We start from the raw sequence: 19084 nt of genomic DNA, 5'->3' as shown, positions 1-19084 counted from the left end.
AAAAATAATCTCACAGATCCGCTGCCTGCTAAAAAAATGCTTTTAGCAGTATCATGTATAATCGAGAGATGTGCTCGTTGAGTCTGCATTGAATCATTCTTGTTTTAATATTTACTTTTGTCACCTCCAGAATGAGACTGCCTATTTTATACAACCTCTACATGAAAGGAAAGTGAGAAGATCATTTGACTGTTTCATGCAATAGTTAATGATACAAACACAAACATTCAGAACTCACAGCACGGCACAGTTTACTTGCTAGTCATTTCATACAAATAGTAGAAAGAGTGTTTGTATCTGAAGGAGACAAACTGCATCACATGTGCCAGACAGGCTGGATGTTGATACACAGAGCTGATTTTCAGAAAGGTAAAGGTGTAAATAGTCACAGAGTTGAATGTGTCAAACATCCCATTAAAAAAAGTTTTCACTAACCTGTTGGTGTTAAAAAAAAAAAAAAAAAAAAAGACTTCAGTAATCACGTAGTTATAGAAAGATATTTAGGTAAAGTTAGAATAAACACAAAATAAACAACTTAAAAAAAACATTCCAATATACAGGTGGCGTCTAGTGGTAGGCGTAGTTTTTTTTTTCTGTTTTTTTTTTTTTTTGCTTTCCTACAGAGCTCAACCAACCCTTAAACCACTGAACAAAACATTTGGAAGTCCCAAAAGAACCACATCCATATTTTTCTCATTTTATCTATTTTTTGTTGTTATACATCACAACCCGACGACGTGGCAGGTTGACTGCTTGTCCATCATGTCTCTAGGTGGTTATCATCACACTCCTCCTCCTCATCATCCCTTTTGTGTCATCTAAAAGAACCCTTCAACATGCCGCACAGCCCCTCAAAACCAATTGCACCGCTTTAATGGTTACACTTTAATTTTTGCACTCTTTAGGTGCCGTTCGAGAAAAGGGGGCAATGATCGACGTGCCCTCCTACTAGAAGATTTCTACGTGTTTTGAACGTCCATGTTCAAAGTCCCCACACTAAGCAGACTGCTGAAGGGACGTGCCAAGTTTACAAGATAGCACAGAAGAACTTCTTCTCCCTGAACGGGTTCTCCGACGCTGGCACCGGCGACAATAGAGGGTCCTCTTTGGCATGAGCTTCGCAGTATGACATCAAGTCTGCTGCAGCTTTAGACACCTGCAGTTACAGACACACACACACACACACACAAGTGTATCAGTTCAAGTTGGCGTGCACAGTGTGGAAATACACCAGTCCAGTTTAATTCAAAGAGTTAAATCAGAAGGCGGAAGCATGTAGGAGCTAGATCCTGGTTAGCTTAGCTTTACCAAAGTACCCCTAGAAGTAAGTCTCACCTCTTAGCACTACTTTAAAACTCACATTATTTCATCAATAATTCTCACAAACTATCACCCTCATCGTGTGACTTGCTCTGGCAATGCCTAATGTTAAATTTTGTTAAGTTAACCAAATAAATCATCTAATCATTCTGATCTTACATATCTATGGAAGCCCGTTTCTGCCACTACAAAAAAAAAAAAAAAAAAAAAAAAAAAAAAAAGTATCCATAACTCGAATTTCGAGTTATCATTCTCGAAATTTTGACTTGTTTTCTCGAAATTTGGAGTTATTAACTCCAAATTTTGAGAAAATAACTCGTAATTTCGAGTTAATAAGTCAAAATGTCAAGAACGATACTTTTTTTTTTTTTTAAAAAAGTAGCAGAAACAGGCTTCCATACACATCTGTACATATAGTACTGTGCAAAAGTTTCAAGCTGGCCCCCATTTCTTCATGTTTTCAAATAAAAATGGGAAACAGTATATGTAGAGTATATAAATCCAAAACCTGTCAAGATGATCTCACATCTAGCTCTAGGTCTGGGCTGTGGGGAGGCCTGCCCATGACTCATAGTGTTCCACTGTGTGTTCTTCTATCCAGGTATGCTTTTACTGACAGTGTGTTTGGGGCTTCTTGATTCCACCCTTCCAATTGAGGCCATTTCCAATGAGGCTTCAGGGACTATTAAATGGAAGCTCCTCATACATCTCTCAGGTCCTGTTCCAGAACTTTGGTGATTTTTTCCTCTATTTCTTAGGGACATGACTTTCATATACTCCTCATCTGCTGTAGCTAGTTTTTTAGGCGACCTCTTTTTTTGTCCTCCACTTATCCCGTTTTCTCACATTTTTAAGGACACACTGCACACCATGCTGAGATACGCCACGTTTTCAGCTAATAGCTGTTTGGGGATCACCTTGTTGGTGAAAGTCCAGCTCATTCACCAAAATATAAAGACATGAGAGTTGACTGAAGACTTTTGCACAGTACTGTAAATCGGAAAAATAATAATAAAGTCATGTGCGACAGCTGCGTTTGTCCGTTTTTATGACCGTAACAGTGATTGCTGCTCTCTTTGTAAGTACAGTTTGTTCTTAATAGGCTTTTTACTTGGATACATTAGCAAAAATTAAAAGTAAATGAAGTATTCATTGCTATTGTTTACCTCCATTAGCTCTGTAAACTTTTAAGCCCAATTGTAAACAAATACATGTAAGTTAACAGACGGAAACCTAAATAAAAACATAAACCACGAGGTGCCAGCGCACCTTTATCCTGTCGATGTTGGCTTCCATCTTCAGCTGTTCCACCAGCTTCCTGGCTTGTGCGATGCTGGCCGTGTTATTGCTCGCCATGGGCGCTATCAGTCAGGCCTCGCGTACTCCGTCTGCCTGTAGCAGAAAGAGATTTAAACATCCCAAACATTTCAGCGCAGCAACAAGCACTATAATATAGTGCAGGGGTAGGCGACTCCAGGCCTCGAGTGCCGGTGTCCTGCAGGTTTTAAACATGTCCTTGATCCAACACAGCTGATTCAAATTGCTAAATTACCTCCTCAACATGTCTTGAAGTTCTCCAGAGGACTGGTAACGAACTAATCATTTGATCCAGTTGTGTTGACCCGGGGTAAGAGCTAAAACCTGCAGGACACCGGCACTCGAGGCCTGGAGTTGCCTACCCCTGATATAGTGTAACAGACATGCAGAGACGAGTGCTAGTAACAGATACCCTGTTTATTATCACATGCCTACGGACACACAAACCACAGACACAAGCATATTATTTATGGTGTCAGTTGCTAGGCAGCCCCTGACAGTAAGAGAGGGAGGCGGGGGAGGTGGGAGGGGAGTGTGGGGGTGGCGCTTTGTCCGGTACTAAATTTCAAAAAAGATAAACGGATAAGAAACATTAGAGGTTTCAGAAAGGAAAAGCTCTCATTATGCACAATATTTTTTGGTTTTTTAAACATATGTGGTGATACTCAGTCACAGTGTCACACAAGAGCACAGCGTCTGTCTCTGCCTTATATGTAGGACAATTCATGAAAAACATGGTGTGCAGCCATGAAAATTAACTACATTTCATTTGAGGTTTTGATTGTTTTCAACATATCAGGATATTTCTTCTGTGAAAAAGTAAGCAACCTGGCCTCAAAAGCTATTATTGCCCCGTTTAAGCAGACATACGCTTGCTGAAACTGGACTTTTCCTCCATATAAAAGTTGCAAGATGTTAAATTAATTAAATGAAAACTGTTTTTTACATGCCCTTTGTTTGAGTATATTACCTCTATCTGCAGGTAGTCTTGCTTACTCTCACAGTGCATAGAAAGTTGGCTGGCAATTCTAAATTGGCTACAAGTGTGAGTGGTGTTTTTTTTCCTCCTTTGACAGCCCTATGGCAGCCAGTAGACCAGGTGTACTGAAGGGTAAAGCAGGTATACTTAAAGAATGGATGGACAGAGGCTCATGAAATATCTACTTATTCAAATATCTTTAAGAAGATAGCAATTTTTAATACACATATTTTTTCTCTCAACTGTAGTTACTGCATTGAGTGATTAAAACTGTTCAAATGCTTAATGGGCTTCTTGCAGATCAAACAAATAATAACTGCCTCCTTGGAGAAGCTTCAGTGCTCCTCAAGTTCTCTCTGGAACGCCTTTGAAGGTGCACATTTCTTGCATTGTTAAATATTGGTGGAAAATACTTCCCAACGTGCTCACAGGTCTTTAGATGCGATGAAACTGTTCAGCATCTTCATTACGTTTCTCCAACTATTTATTCTTTACATTTGTCACCGTGTCCTGAGGGCCTCCCCTGAGTTCTCCAGCTGCTTTGATTAAATGGATCAAGCCCTCCAAAACGGCTTCATCCTCGGTGTGCGATCAATCATCGCTGGAGCCCCCCTTCGTTATTCGTCTGTGCTCGCTGTGGTAAACTCAGCGTGGGTTCAGCACTCATCTCAGTGAGGTGCTGGAGCAAAGCATAAACATTAACGCTCTGCGGTGGCACATCTGCTCCTCAGCACAGGTTCACGGGTTAATTCCATGTTATATTTGCAATGCTTTAAAGAGTGATCGTACTCAAATGAAGCAGAGAATTTAACTTTAAAGCGTTCTTAAATGGTTTACAGATGAAAAGAAATATCATGATTAAAAAGTACTACAGTGATCTCAGAATCAGAATCAGAATACTTTATTAATCCCTAGAGGAAATTATTTTTCGTTACAGTGCTCCATTTAATCTATTTAATCTTTGGAATAACCCTAAAATAAATGGGATAAAAACTGTAAAGCATCATGCACAAGAAGCTCCAACTGGCTTGTTTTTGTAATTTTTGCATAAGCTGAAACAATAAAATTGAAACCAATACAATGTAGAAGATTAATTATCAACACAAAGGTTAAAAATTTTGAGGACAGGAAGAGTATTTTTTTCATTTTCCATTTTCCCCCTCCTCTAACCTAAGCTGGAACATCTCTGCACGATGTCAGTGCAAACCAAATGACAACGTGTAGACGATCCGTGAGAACAGCCTGCAGCAGGCTCAAAGCGCGAGGAGTGGAACATAAACACGATGGTTTATAGCCACTGCAGCTGAGGGATCCTGGATGTTCTCAGTTTGAGGAGAACGTCACCTTGTAGGGTCATGGTGTGCCAAAAAACCCCCAATATCCATTATGAGGTTGCTAATCAACTCTGTTAGCTTTTTAAAAGCCCTTAAAGCAAACTTCATTTTTGTCCCTCACCAAAATAAAAATAGGACAGAGAGTTATGATCGCTGAAGAGAAATTAGTCTTTAGTGTCGTTTATATCAAGGCCACAATATTGTTTCAACACCCCTGGGAGACGTCAAAACAGGCCACCGTATCATCAGACTATTGATAGGGATAAATGTCACTCTGTAAGGTTTCTGGGATACGTGAAGAAAAGTAGGTCTTCCATTTTAACACGTGCCAAAAAAAAAAGAGGTACAATAGCCTATTTTAAGAAAATTGTCAAGGAGAGTTGATGTTTTGAATAAACGCTGTATTAAATATGGAAGAAGCTAAATGATCAAAGTCAAGCCCCCTTTTGTAATTTCTCAGTTTTTACATCTTCTTCCTGTCCTTGCATCCTCCCCTTGTGTCTTAGTTCACGTGAAGAGATGTGAGAAGATGAGGGAGAGACGCGAGGAGAGAGGACTGCAGGTATCAGGCGTTTAACACGATGAGGCTTCAGCGCTTCGTGTCAATTAAATATGATGTTTGGCGCAGATGCATCATAAATTGTTTCGTTATAGCCCAACTACTGATGAGCGTAACAGTGTTCACGCCAGCTTTTATAATTAGGTCTACATTTAATTAAATTCACCACATGCCGCATTGTGACGAGATATCGTACCTAGAGTCCCCGGAGTCCCTCTGTATTTTGCGTATTCCATCTGTGTGCCACGCTTACTTTATAAATACAGGCTAAAAACACTAGTGCAAAGGAGGCCTTCTCTTGTCCTCCAGATACATTTTAATAGCTGGGACATCCTTTAAATGGCACTCCGAGTTTAATTTTCAGGTCACAGGGAAGAGGACAGAGGAGACTACGAGGCAGAAATTTGAGAAATGTAAAAAGTTTCACTTTTTATTTTACCCACTAAGCTCTATGATAATAAAAGAAATGGAGGCCACACGTAAATTAACTGCGACTCTGGTTATTTACAGTTTTGGCAGATGTAACGCAGGAATTTCCCTGCTTTAGAGCTAAATAAAGTATACAGTCATGTGGAAAATAATTCTTTACTAGACTTTATATAGTCATGTGAGAAACTAAGCTTGTAAACTCGCCTTTAGCGGGAAGTAAACATCTTCTGTGCACCTTAAAAGTCTTTTAATATTTGGCTCACTCTTCTTCACGGTATTGCTTCAGTCCTTTGAGGTTTGTGGGCACTCACTGATGCACAGCTCTCAGCATTTCAACTGGCTTGTGGTCTGAGCTTTGACTGGTCCACTGCAAGCACCTTGGTTGTTGTCTTTTTATAGACATACTTGTCTTTTTCTAATTGCACTTGCATGAACTTCAACATTTAACATGTTAACTGAGGCCTGTAGAGTCTGAGTTTTTCCGAGGATTGCACAGCCTGACCTTTGCAGGAATGTTGACTCCTGGGAAGATTGTAGTATCATATTAACATGCACCTAAATGCTCAAGACTAGCATACTATCAAAATGCTGATTTTAAAGACGTTCACAATTGATGATGATCACTTAAGTAAAGATTGAATTAGTTAATTAAGTGCTCTTTATTCATATGGAAGCAGTAAGGGTGTAGTTAATTAATCAAAGGGCTATATTTCATCTCATCAAAGTTAATTTAACACATTGCTAAGGGATGAAACAAAAAAAGCTACATTGCTCGCTTGGCTAAAAATGGCAAAAACTTCTCCAAATGACACTAAAGTTAAAGCATGAATGTGGAAAAAAGAGAAAAAAGAGAAAAACAAAAAAGTAAGAAGCAATTGGGCAGAGCTTTCACTGAGGCTGCAAGGTCACTTTCCTGTTCATTACTGTTGGAGCGTGCGAAAATGCCACCCTGACATTTTCATATCTGCTAAAGGAGGGCGGGGTGATGGTGACATGTAGCAGATGCACACTTTTCCTTCCTTCCTTCCAACCTACTTTCCTTTCCTTTCTGCTAGCTGCTTAAAATACCATTCTGAGATGTTGCGTCTGGTGTCATCATCCCGATAAGTGTGACACTGATAAATAATGCATTCAGATGGACAGAGGCCTTAACCGTGTAAGCTGTCGACAACTTTATGGCAGCTGTCACGATTAGTTCACAAATTCTTTGCAGGTACAGCAAGAGGGCTGTGTCATGAACGTGCCCTTGTGATGGCATCAGCCACACAGGGGTAAATCAGTCCATTTTTTCACTTTATTAGTTTGCTTTGCAGTTTTCTTCATTAATATAATTCATTAATCATTTGGTTAAACCTAACACTGATATTATGAGGCGCGCACATAGTAGCATTGTGTGGTTTTTCTAAAATGTTTTGTTATATTAATTATGTTTCTCTTTCTTTGAGTTATCTGGGTTTGGGCGGTGGCTGTTTCCTGTCTGGGCAAAAGGCGTGGTTGAGGACTCTGGGAACAAAATGCCTGCTCAGCAGGACCAACCATGGTATACCAGGAGCAGGGGTGTTTTAGGTTTAGTTAGGTTATTCTGTGCTTAGTTAATATTAGTGTGTGTTTTTGTTTCCCCCCCTATTGTGTGTAAATGGTTTGGCCAAATCATTATAAAAGCTACCCTCGTGTGTCTTTGTAATTAGGTCAGTTTGTGAGTTAAGTTGTGTCTCACTTTGTTTTGTTTAAGTTTCTGGAAATTACTTTTCGTAGAGTTATATTTAGTTGACCTCTTTTATGGGCCTGCTAAGTATGTATTTGAATTTTGGACTTTTTGAGGGTTAAAATAAAGAAAACCCTTTTTGAAGATACTTTTTTGCCTGTGTCCTCTTTGCTTTGGCTGCTTGGTCCCTCACAGCCCTCATGCCACAAGATTGAGAAAGATGTCTCCATTCGTCTTTTCTCGTCAACCTTCTTCCTCTTGCCTGGACGTACCTTGTCTACTTACTCCTCCGCGCTCTGCCCTGGTGCGCGTCTGCAGTTCAGTCAGCAGTTTGTGTCTGCCAAACTCTCTGCAAACAAGGAGAAGGAAAGAGAAGGGGAGTGAGAATCGGAATCAGAGCTCTGCATGCTTTCAATCCCACATTCCAGATAAATTACGCCAAGGCATGTCTGTGCAGCCTCTGTCCTCTGATCACTGTGTGTCAGAATGTCACAGATAGCTCCTACAAACTGGGCTAAAGACAAATAACTGATGGAGAAACAGCGCACCACAGATGGAGATGCAAGTGGAGCACAAGTGACAAGGCAAAGTCATTTATACTTTTAAAGGAAATATGCTTGAGAGAAAGATGAGAGGATGATTTTTCAACAGCCAGTTAGGCTATCTCAAAGATAGGGCAGGGACAAGGTAACATAATCTGCCTGTAGCGCCACCAAAACTCATCAGTTAATGTTCGATCCCATTTGTTGATGCCATACAAAGTTTAGTGTTGGAGGGTTAAATGAGTGACTATTTTGTAGCCAGATCCTTAATTATAAGCACAAGTCAAACTTTTACGAGTCTGTCCAGGCTCATAAAAATACGTGCCACGAAGCAACTTAATGTCCTGAGAGATATGGGACTTTGACATTGATTTAAGGTGAATTTACTCAAAAATATGTCGCCATTTCACACTAATGTCTGATGGATGACAGTGTGTGCCAAAGCTGAAGAAATTCCTTCAAGGTATTCCATAGTATAATGTGGATAATTTGGCATTTGTGATATTGCATTTATGTCATTTGCGTAGGTGATTTGCTCTGCAGACTGAGGGTTTATGGGTACACAACCTATGCATGACATGCTTGCATGTGGTCCTCCATAAAAACCAACACTGGGTAGCCTGACTGAGATGACTCTGTGCGTAACTCAAGTGCAGATTTTGTAAAGTTGCCCAGAACAGGAAAGGAATTGCAGTGGAGTTCACAACACAGAGGGAGGAGGGGGGAAAAAACATTAAAGAAGAAAAGAAAATAGCTACAGTGGACAGTTTTTATTGTTTTAAACACTTGGTTTCACTTTAGCCTTTTGTATGTTATAACTTTGCTTTTCCCCAGACCAGTTGTTCCATGAACTATGCTGGTCCCTTAACTTGGAAACAGCTACCTCTGTTGCAAACATACTAATCCTCAGACTAAACTTAAAAGGTTTTCAGCACGATAAGAAGGCTGATCGTTCTTCTGTCTATGCAATAAATATGTACAACAGTAAAACCTCTAAAAGAGGTTTTACAGGCTTTCAGGAAGACATATGGAATATAAAGTGCTGTGTAGTGAGATTTAGATGTGCTGGTAGGACAGAAGTAGCCTAGTTATTTGTCCTCATTTGCAGTCTTTACACTAAACAAAGCAACAGTGCTATCGGTCCTCCCATCTAACTCTCAACAAAACCACAAATAGTGACACTTCTAAAAATGTCCAACTCTTCCTTTAAGTCTTCAGTGGGTGCTGACCCTAACTTTCTCTCTATCAGCCTGTCCTTTCTTCTTCTGGCCATTCAGATTCATTCTTTAATGCATCTGTGACTCTGCATCTCAGTTCTGATAAATGGGCCAATTATCCTGCATGAGCAGATCTGCAGAGGACGGGAATTCCTGCCATCATAAATCATGGTAGCACAGCGCGCAACATTAAAGCAACGTTACAATGAGGAATTCATTAACAAAACCTTGCCAACAGCTGCAGGACCCCTGAGCCAAAGTATTTTAGCAATGCTGAAGCTGCTTGGAGTTTAAATAACAAGCAAAAAGAAAAAGGACTCTTGCAGTCTTGGAGTTCACTGTAGCCCCTCCAGATTCACTGGTGCCATTAATCTACATTGTTACACTGTGTTATGCAAGCGTCTATAATAATCTCATCTGCGCAGTGATTCTTAAACTAGCAGCAGGAGAGCTGTAGCAGGTGTGAAGTGTGTAACGGGATGGTCTTGTAAAATCTCTTAGCGGGAAATTTTATTTAGTTCTTGATGGCAAAGAAAAAGTTTTTTTGATACTCCACTAAAAAAGTCAAATGCTGCTGCACATTCAGAGCAGCAGTCGAAGAACAGTGATGTTTAAGAAGCCAGTTTGATTTGAGCTTTGTGACAGTGTATTATTTTGCTGAAAGAAGCCACCAGAAGATGGGGATGAACGGCCTGGTCAGCGGCAGGCGGCAGCATTTAAATGATGCTCAGTTGGTACGAAGAGGTCCAAAGTGTGCCAAGAAAATGTTCCCCATGGTTCAGGCTACCGGGGCCATCACCAACAGCCTGAGCTGCTCATATAAAGCAGAATGAATCCATGTTTTCATCTTGTTTATGCTAAATTCTGCCATCTGAATATCGTAGCAGAAATGAAGACCAGGCGATATTTTTCCAGTCATCCATCATCCAATTTTAGTGAGCCTGTGCAAACTGTAGCCTTATTTTTCTATTCTTAGCTGACAGGAGCGGCACTTGGTGTGCTCTGTTGTAGTACATCTGCTTCAATGTTCATGTGTTTTGCATTCAGAGATGCAAACAGTACCTGTTGCCTTGCTATCAGCTCAAAGTAGTCTGGCCATTCTCCTCTGACCTCTGAGACCAACAAGGCATTTTTGCCCAGTTAACTTCTGCTCACAGAATCTTTTCTTTTTTTGGATCACTTTGTGTGAACTCAGAGATGGTTGTGTGGGAAAATCCCAGTAGAGCAGCAGTTTCTAAAACACTCAGACCAGCTCATGTTCAAAGGTACAAAAATCGTCTTTCTTCCTCGTTCTGATGCTCAGCTTGAACTTCATCATCTCAACCATGTCTACACGCCTCAATGCATTAAGTTGCTGCCATGTGATTGGCTGATTAGATGTTTGCATTATGGAGCAGTTGAACAGGTGTACCCAATGAACTGGCCTGTGAGTTTATTTGCTGTGTGTATCACCCAGTTATTCTAACTAATAACTGTTACACAGTGGCAGAGTCACGTGACTAGTAACATGCGACTGTGTCATCATAAGTTTTATTTGTATAGAACACATGTTTGCTCACAGAAATATCCGGCTTGTCAATCAAAAGAATCGCTTTTACATCCGGGAACTTTCCAGCAATCATCTTCTGCAGGCTGCTGCTGGGATCGAGAGCAATATGAAAGTAAAGTTTTATAAACACTGAATTTGCAAGAAATTAAACAACTAGTTTAGCAGTCTGCTACCCTCCAAACAAAGTTTGTGATTAACGTTTAAAAAAACAAAACAATGTTTTTTTCCCAACTAGGCCAATTATGACACAGTTTTTAAAACATAGCTGTATTTTTGTGTGATCTTCTCTACAATAAGACTTGTTTTTTCAGCCAGAAGAGTCGCCCCCTGTTGCCCATTAAGAGAATGCAGGTTTAAGGCGCTTCTGAATGTACTTCACCTGTCGGGCCTGGAGGTGACGATAAACGTTTAAAAGTGTGGGACATAAATTACGCTTCAAACAACATTACCATGTATTTTAGACAACTTTTCCAGCCATATAATTTTGCCATTTTAATCAAGTGCCTCCAATGTTGCATGGTAACTGAAAGGTAGCTAGTTTGATCCCACCCAGGTGGGACATCAGGAAATAAAACACATTCTGTGGGGAAACAAACACTTGTTGTGAGTTTGAAAATAAACACTCATCTCATTTACTGTAGAAAAGAGACAAAGCGGCTTTTTTATAGTAATGGCTGCACTAACTTTGGTAATTTCCTGCTTATTTCAATTCACTTTATGCTGTGGGAAAGTCAGGAAAGCCAGCCATTCTTAAAAAAGAAAAGAAAAAAGTTGCTGAATTTGATTTCCTGGTGAACAGATTGTGTCGTCATATTAATGTCGCAAAGCAGCAGCGAGATCAGTGGATGAAAGACAAAGGGTGTTAAAATACTTAAGTCCAAGGAATTCGTTTTTTTATCTTGTAAAATACTAAATACTTGGAAATATCGTTCCTTACTTTTAGACCAGTAAAGAATTTCTAGCTAAACTGTGGTGAGCGGGAAAAAACAAATGCAACATGTGAGTGGTGATCCATTTCTCTCCTTTGTTCCAGCCTTCTGCTTCCCGTCCCTCCCTGTATGGCAGACAGGTGTTCACCGATATGACAGAACCACCCCCAGCATGCTCTGTCCTGCTTCTAACACCACCGAATCAATCTAACCCCTTCTGCCATCCTTCCCCTGACATTTGGAGCTTTTTTGAACCTCTTCCTACAGGCTTTCGGGGGGTCTGTGTTCGTGACGAGGCCCTCCATAGATGTGATTATAGCTGCTGCTCGACTCTGGGTGTCGCTGACTTAAAGGATGATTAAGCGCCACAGGAAACATCCTGGTGAGGAAAATATAATTCCTGGCCTGTCGAGAGTGACGATCTCTTACGTACTCCCACGCAGGCTGGCTCTCGGCTCAGTTCTCCTTCCTTTTTTCCAACTCCTTTCACTTCTGTAGTGCACACCTTATTTATCTTGTCTTTTATTCTCTACACCATCCAAAGAGAGAAATTTAAGCAGCGAAGCAGGGAGTGTTCTGTCCTCTGTGATGCCTAGGGTGTGAAATCAGAGCGTGGTAATTAAAAATGTGTCCCTGGCTCAGCCATCTGGACCCTGGAGAGTCAGTGATTAACCTGCAAGGGTCTGCAGGGACAGCAAGAAGGCAGGAAGTAACCCCTGCTCAGAGCTCATTTGAAGGTCTCTTAAGGCCTGTCTTTACAAGAATGCAAACAGCACACCTTCCTCAAAGCCCCCTTACTTATTGTTGCTGTTACATTTAAGTTACACTCATAAACCCAGCAGATTTACTACAAATTCTTGGTTATTTCCGAAGAAAAGTTCTTTTTTGTAGTTTTTCTTTAAAAAAAAAAGTAAAAGTTTCTCTTCCCTAGTAGACAAATTGGCATTTAATTTCGCCTTTTTCAAACTGACAGATTTGGGGTGAAAAATGTATATTCCCCAACGAGTTCATGAGTGATTGCTGGACTTTGTTGGCTGTTGCCAAGTGAAAAGAGGGTTCTGCATTACAAACCTCCTTCTGATTGCTCTGGTCATTAGCAGATTGCCGCACTTGTCTGCATGAAAGATGCAGATTTGTCTGTAAACACTGTATTTTGCTAGTGTTTGCAGACAAGTTGGTGTCATCCATACAAACTTCGATGGCAACTAGCAACCCAGAAGTCACACAGGGTTTTCTGTGCAGTCCTGGTTAACTATGTGCCGGCCAGAGGGCCGAAATCCACCCTATCCTCCCTGGCATATTGCATCCTACAAAAAACTATCTGTATACCTTGCTACAAATGACGGTATGCAATAAAATGTTATTTCTTTTCATATTAATCAAGGTGAGCTTATAGCATCCTGAGAGAAGTATTTGCAATCCTTCCCATTGAGTCAGTATTTCATGCTTTCCTACCAAACAAAACCAATCCTAAACCTGGCTGCGGATTTTTTAACAATGCAGTTTTTCCATTTATTTCTGTAGCCTTGTGTGAGTGTGCAGAAGAAAAAGTGTGCAAAAACTTCAGTCATCTGACTCTCATAGTATGACAGAGTAACTGTACCATCCTCAATGCGTCATAGGACACTGAGCTGCGATGTCACTGGGGAACTAAAGACAGCAAAGGGCACACTGAGCTAAAGAAAGATTTGCAGAAGTGTAAATGGATACTAGAGGACACCAAGAAAGAGAGAGAAAAGCAAATAAAAGCTGGAAATAAAGTTTGTTGGAAAAATGAAAGAGAGGATGTGGTAGCAATACCTTCTTCCAGAGTGGCTTTGACCGCAGCAAGGAGAAGTACAGAAACATAAAACTGACCTCCGGAGTTATTAATGAACACAATCAGGAAGATATTGACTGTTGACTGTAATTTAGCACGGATCCCTGCCCTTGAACAGGAGAAAGGACGCCCCTCCCTCTGCACGCAAAGACGAAGCGATGAGACACAGAGAGCTGAACTGTCAGGTCATAACTGTCTGTGGAGATGATGCTGAGTGCGACAGCTGAATGCCCTTCTCCATCACAGTCTTCAGTTATACTGGGCTCTGAGCAGCATCATATTAGTAGAAGAAATAAAGAACATTTGGAGGTTTGATCACAAAACGGCCCATTCAAGAGGCCTATCCCTCACTGATAAGCCTGAAAACACAAAGAAATGAAAACATAGTGCAAGTTAATATCTGTACTAGCTAACTGACTGAAAAACGTGTGAAAACATCGCGGGAAAATCTCATGTGAGCCACCAGAGTTGCGTATTTAGTACTAAAAGAGCACCTCAGTGCTGTGGATCTATATTGTGTGTGGGAGGGAGGCTTGTGGTTGCGTTTCATTCATGATTTATGAAAAATACACAATCCCCATTCAATATCTCTAAAGCCATTGCTTTTTAATATAGCACTGTAAAGCGAATTCACTAAGAAATAGAAAAGGATCTAAATGTTTCTTTCAAATCTTCATCATTTAAAAAACAAAAACATGTAAGATTAAAACATTTTAGCTGCTAATTTAATCATTGAGCCATTTAAAGGGCTAGCAAGCACACAGCTGTAAATCTGTTTTATCGATTCAGTCACAAAAACCGTTTTTAGAATCTGTGTCAAGTGAAATAAATATTCATGATGACGATGATGACGATCATCATCAGGCTAATTTTTCCCCCAGCATTGTTTTAATTTTGGCACGTATTAGCTGCTTCGTGCTCCCTCCTCGTGCCACTTCCTCCCAGTCAGACCACCACCACCACCCACGATCATTCAATGAGCCTGGACATCTGTGCCACCCCCAGGACGCCCTGCCCATCTTACCATCTCAGAGGCTGTGTGTGTACATATACTGTATACATGTGTAGTGGGGGTAATCTAGGTCCCTGAGGGGGGAGGGGAGAAAGCAGTGGCCCAGGAAATGACGCATCCGCTGGGAGTCAAGGAGGCAGCAGGGAGGAGGCTTCTTTTGCTCCAGGGAGTGCAAATATGGTCTTTTATGTTTATTAAATCAAACAGCCAAGGTCCTGTGTGTTTTTGCATTGTCAGATTGAAGCAGTGACCAAGTGGTTTGGCTTTTCCTCAAACGTAAAGCATTTTAAACCTTTGATTTGCGTGTTACATAACAGCAGTGTAGTTAGTGGGGTAGAAACAATGCACGACACTGGCGCTCACGGGAACAGCCTCTGAGCTTCAGGAGCAAACACAAAGAAAAAAAAACAATTCTTTTTTCTTTGGGGGGGTCATCAGCCAAATAATGCTGCTGATTTTTGTGAAGGTTTTCGGGGGGTAATCACGTCTTTTACCCACTCTAAATTATACTTGGAATGAGACAGTGTGGTCGCATCTTTTGTGTACGTCAGTTTCTGTTCTCCGTGATTTCATTGACGGGAATCTGAAGGAGTTCCATCCTCACTCATGGCAGCACAAACACATTTTTCCTCTGAAATTAATCAGCATGCAAGAGAATAACAGCCAGATTCCTGAGCTGTTAACAATATCACAAACGTCCGGGCTTGTGTGGATTCTGCTGAGGGACCATCACAGACGCTCACTGGGCTTCACTGTCCTTCTGGTCTTTCTGATCAGCTTTTACAAACTAAAAGCCTGGAAACTAAACACTTCTGATTGATTTGGACTCGAGTCAGACTTGCTGTAAATTTTATTTAAACACATCTGTGTGAGATTAACCAGTTAAGAGAGACTTTAAACTTATATGACAGCTATGAGAGGTGACAGGCCTGAGACTTTTCCTCCTGCAGTGACCTCTGCCATGGCTTTTAGCCTTTTCTGGATTTGCTCCAGGAGACCTAAAAACTGCTCCTGCGAACTTGAAACTCGAGGATTTGAGTTGGATTGGATAAGACTTGCGTCTGGTAGATCCGGCTCACACTTAATTCACAAAAATAAAAATGTAAATAACAATGTTTTTTTCATTGGAATCAGTGGTCTGCTGGGAAAACTCAGGCCGTATCCTGCGCTAGGGTGGATATGTGACATCTACCACCCACCCAACCACAAATCTATGGAAATAGCGCTCCCCAATGGCAGCAGCGGTACGACAATGCCACAAAAGTGTGTGACAGCTATGTGACTTGACTCCGAATACTTTCCCCACAACTTATACTTTCCCGTGTTGTCTAGATGCGTACTTTAAGAGGGTTAAAGTTATAACGCCACAGTCAAGACCAATTAGGTCCTGAGTTTAGATTGTAAAAAAACAATTAAAGTCTCGTGACTTGGCTTGAGCTTTGTTTCGAAGACTCCAGACTTGATTTCCTCTTTCCCTAAACGACAGCTGAGAACACAGCACAGTCGAATGAGCTTAAAAACCAAAATCAACACTGTTAGAAGCAAACAAGCGCTTTGAGTACAAAGGTCAAAGCCTTTAATTCAACATAATTCCCACCTCATGTTTGCTTTTCCTATGAAGTCACTTCTGCTCACATCTTAAATAAGGAAACTGACACACAGATGACAAGGCTAACTGTAGTTTCTCACTTTACCCTGAAACAGAATCATTTTTGGGCGGAGGTTGTGAAAGGAGCAGGGAGAGGTCACCGTGCTTAGCTCGGTTCCCCTTACTCTTTTTCAGTCGTTCCTCCCTTACTCCCTTCGCTTTCTATTTAAAGACTCGGCACTGGGGTTCTGGAAAACACTCAAGGTTTTGTGAGGCATTGTGAGCCACTCTTTTAGTCTCAACATCGATGCAGCTGATGTGGCCTCGGAGCAGTTCCTCTTTGAGATACAGTACGACCTGCCTGGACGCGAGCTCTTGCGTAATTCCAGCTCGCATTTGTAATAGGCCTGGATATGTAACACAATTGCATGCACATGATTGGGTGATTTAACGTGAGCTGTGCATGACAATGCCTTTGTGTGACGGGCTAAGACCGGGGAAAAACAGCGCATCTGTGTTTGTTTTCTTGCATTTCTTTTGAATGTGTGCCGCTGTCAGCATCTATATAGTCTGTAAGCTACATAAAAAAAAACATCCACTACCCCCCTCTCCACCTCCTCCCTCCCTCCTTCTCCCTCAGCCATCTGCCTGATACAACCACTACATCCAGCTTGTGTGTTGTCAACTGCTTTTTCCTTTCCTCAATGGAGGGCTAGGAAGCCTCACGAAAAGCTTCTGGATAACTTTCGGCTGCTTCCATCTTTTGCATCTCTTCCTGCCAACCACCCCCACCCTGCTTTTCATCCACCTCTTTCTTTGCCTTTTCCATCCCTTCTGCTCAGGCAAATATCCCCTGAAACAGATGCCCTTAATTCCTCTGGCCCCACATTATAAGATCTGCCCAATCCTGAGGCAAGAAGGAGGAGTGAGGAATAAGAAAGCCCACTCTCCTGTTTTCTTTTCACACACACGTATAGGAGGAGATAATGGACGGGGAGGGGGGTATTAAACAGCGGCTCACCTCTGAGGAAGGAGCTTTTTAGTGATTTTAGAGGGAGGAGGGGATTCCATGACGTAAACCAGCCAGCAGCATCAATCTCACCCCTCGAGCGCTGACAAAAAAGACATCATGGATATGTAAACCCCCCCGCCCCTCCTCTGGAACACACCCTGTTTCAGATGCGATTAACCCATATGCCACCAAATTACAAAAAATAACTGACAGGAAGCAAAAATGTAAATAAAAATTCAACCTACCTTTACTGTGGTTGTGTGCTCTCCTTCCGTGAATCCAAATGCAGCCAGTCATGTGGAGTAGTATCCACGCGTTCTGCCTGCTGCTGATCTCTTTCTGTCACACACACACACAGAGGCAGCCGATTACATCCACGCTCACAACACACACTCCTCTATCTGTATGCCTTTCGCTCTCTCCCTCTCTCTCTGTGTGTCTACTCCCGCTGAGATCCTCCCTCCTCAGTGCTGCTCCGAGTCTCCACCCTTCAGCGAAACGCTCGGGCTCCAAGAATCTACCCTCCTCTTCATCCTCCCTCCCTCTTTGTGTCTTTTCTTTTCTGCTATTAGGACACACTTCCTCCGCCTCTCAGAGGTCCACAGGAAAAGCCTTGAGTGTCTCTCTAAACAGCTGCAATAAACAGATGCATACCAAGACAGCCGACAGTCTGGATTTAAATCTTGAGAAATTTTAGTGGCACTTTAAAAAAAAACAACATCCTTACTGATGGGGGCTACATAAATGAAAAAAACAACAACAACAAAATCTAACAACATCACATCCTGTATTGCATGCACGACACACGCCTTCTTGCCACAGCGGAAATGTTTAATCATCAGTCTACTTGCATATCACAGCAAAGCCAAAGATCAAAAGATTATAAAAAAAAACATACACCAGATGTGGAGCAAAAAACACAAAAAGTGTGCTGTACATTTGGGAGTACAGACGTTTTCTGCATGTGCTGGATACACTCAATTTGGGCGAGTGTACTAGAAGAAAAAAAGTCAAAAACTGGTTCTTACCCTTAATACTGGCAAACCTAACTGATGTTATCTTGCAAACGCAACAGGCCCCAACAACTGGTTTAAATATGCTGCACTTTTCACCATATCTTGTCACATTATCTTGATGGCGCCATGTTCCATATTATTGTGGGATTGGGACTTTTTTCTCTTTTCTTTTCTGCTATTTGTGCTGCAAAGGCACTTAGCAAACAACTGCCTGATTCGAAAGCCAGATTCTTAACTCAACTACGCAACCGGCAATAAACAAACATGTTAAAATCGGCATTAATGAATAAAATAGCTGTTTCGATTACTATACGCTTGCATTTATCTGATTTCGTATAAGCTTGTTTTTCCTTGTAATTGGTTAGTGTTGTTATTTTTATGCCTTTCTTTGCCAGTCCTGCATTTAACAGCATAACAACCCATCCTAAGTTTCTGAAAAACAACAAAGGGAATGTCTGGCTTTTTAACTAGTAAATATAACACATTAAGTTTTTGTGCCATGTAATTACTTCAGTGCATTCAGAGACAACAGGGAATTAAGGTGATTACAATCTTTACTCATCCAAAAATTTAAATTTAGGCCAGTTTCCTCTGTTCTGTTGAGCCATTAATTGATCTGAGCCGAGTCCGCGACCAATACAAGATTTTTAAGGCTGATAACAACACTAACATTTTATGATTTTAAAAATCAAACTGACCAGTAGTTTGGGGTTTTTTTTCTTTCAGATGGAAGAAACATAAACAGCTTCCCTAAAAT

The 19084-nt window shown here is 41.2% G+C and overlaps 1 protein-coding gene across 1 annotated transcript; it reads right to left on the bottom strand.

Moving 5' to 3' along the window:
* Window positions 1-88: 88 nt before the first annotated feature.
* Window positions 89-17839, bottom strand: gng2 (guanine nucleotide binding protein (G protein), gamma 2). Its single transcript, XM_084914846.1, has 4 exons — window positions 17557-17839; window positions 7916-7992; window positions 2590-2712; window positions 89-1156 (listed from the first exon to the last, which is right to left on the bottom strand). Exons 3-4 carry the CDS (start codon window positions 2674-2676, stop codon window positions 1028-1030), a joined length of 216 nt encoding a protein of 71 aa, XP_084770972.1. The 5' UTR covers window positions 2677-2712; window positions 7916-7992; window positions 17557-17839; the 3' UTR covers window positions 89-1027.
* Between the last annotated feature and the right edge of the window lie 1245 nt (window positions 17840-19084).

Source organism: Perissodus microlepis, chromosome 19 (genome assembly GCF_051167445.1).
Source record: "Perissodus microlepis isolate ML-2025 ecotype Zambia chromosome 19, ASM5116744v1, whole genome shotgun sequence".
NCBI lineage: Eukaryota > Metazoa > Chordata > Actinopteri > Cichliformes > Cichlidae > Perissodus > Perissodus microlepis.
Note: the sequence above shows the minus strand (reverse complement) of the source record. Positions and strands in the feature narration are given on the sequence as shown.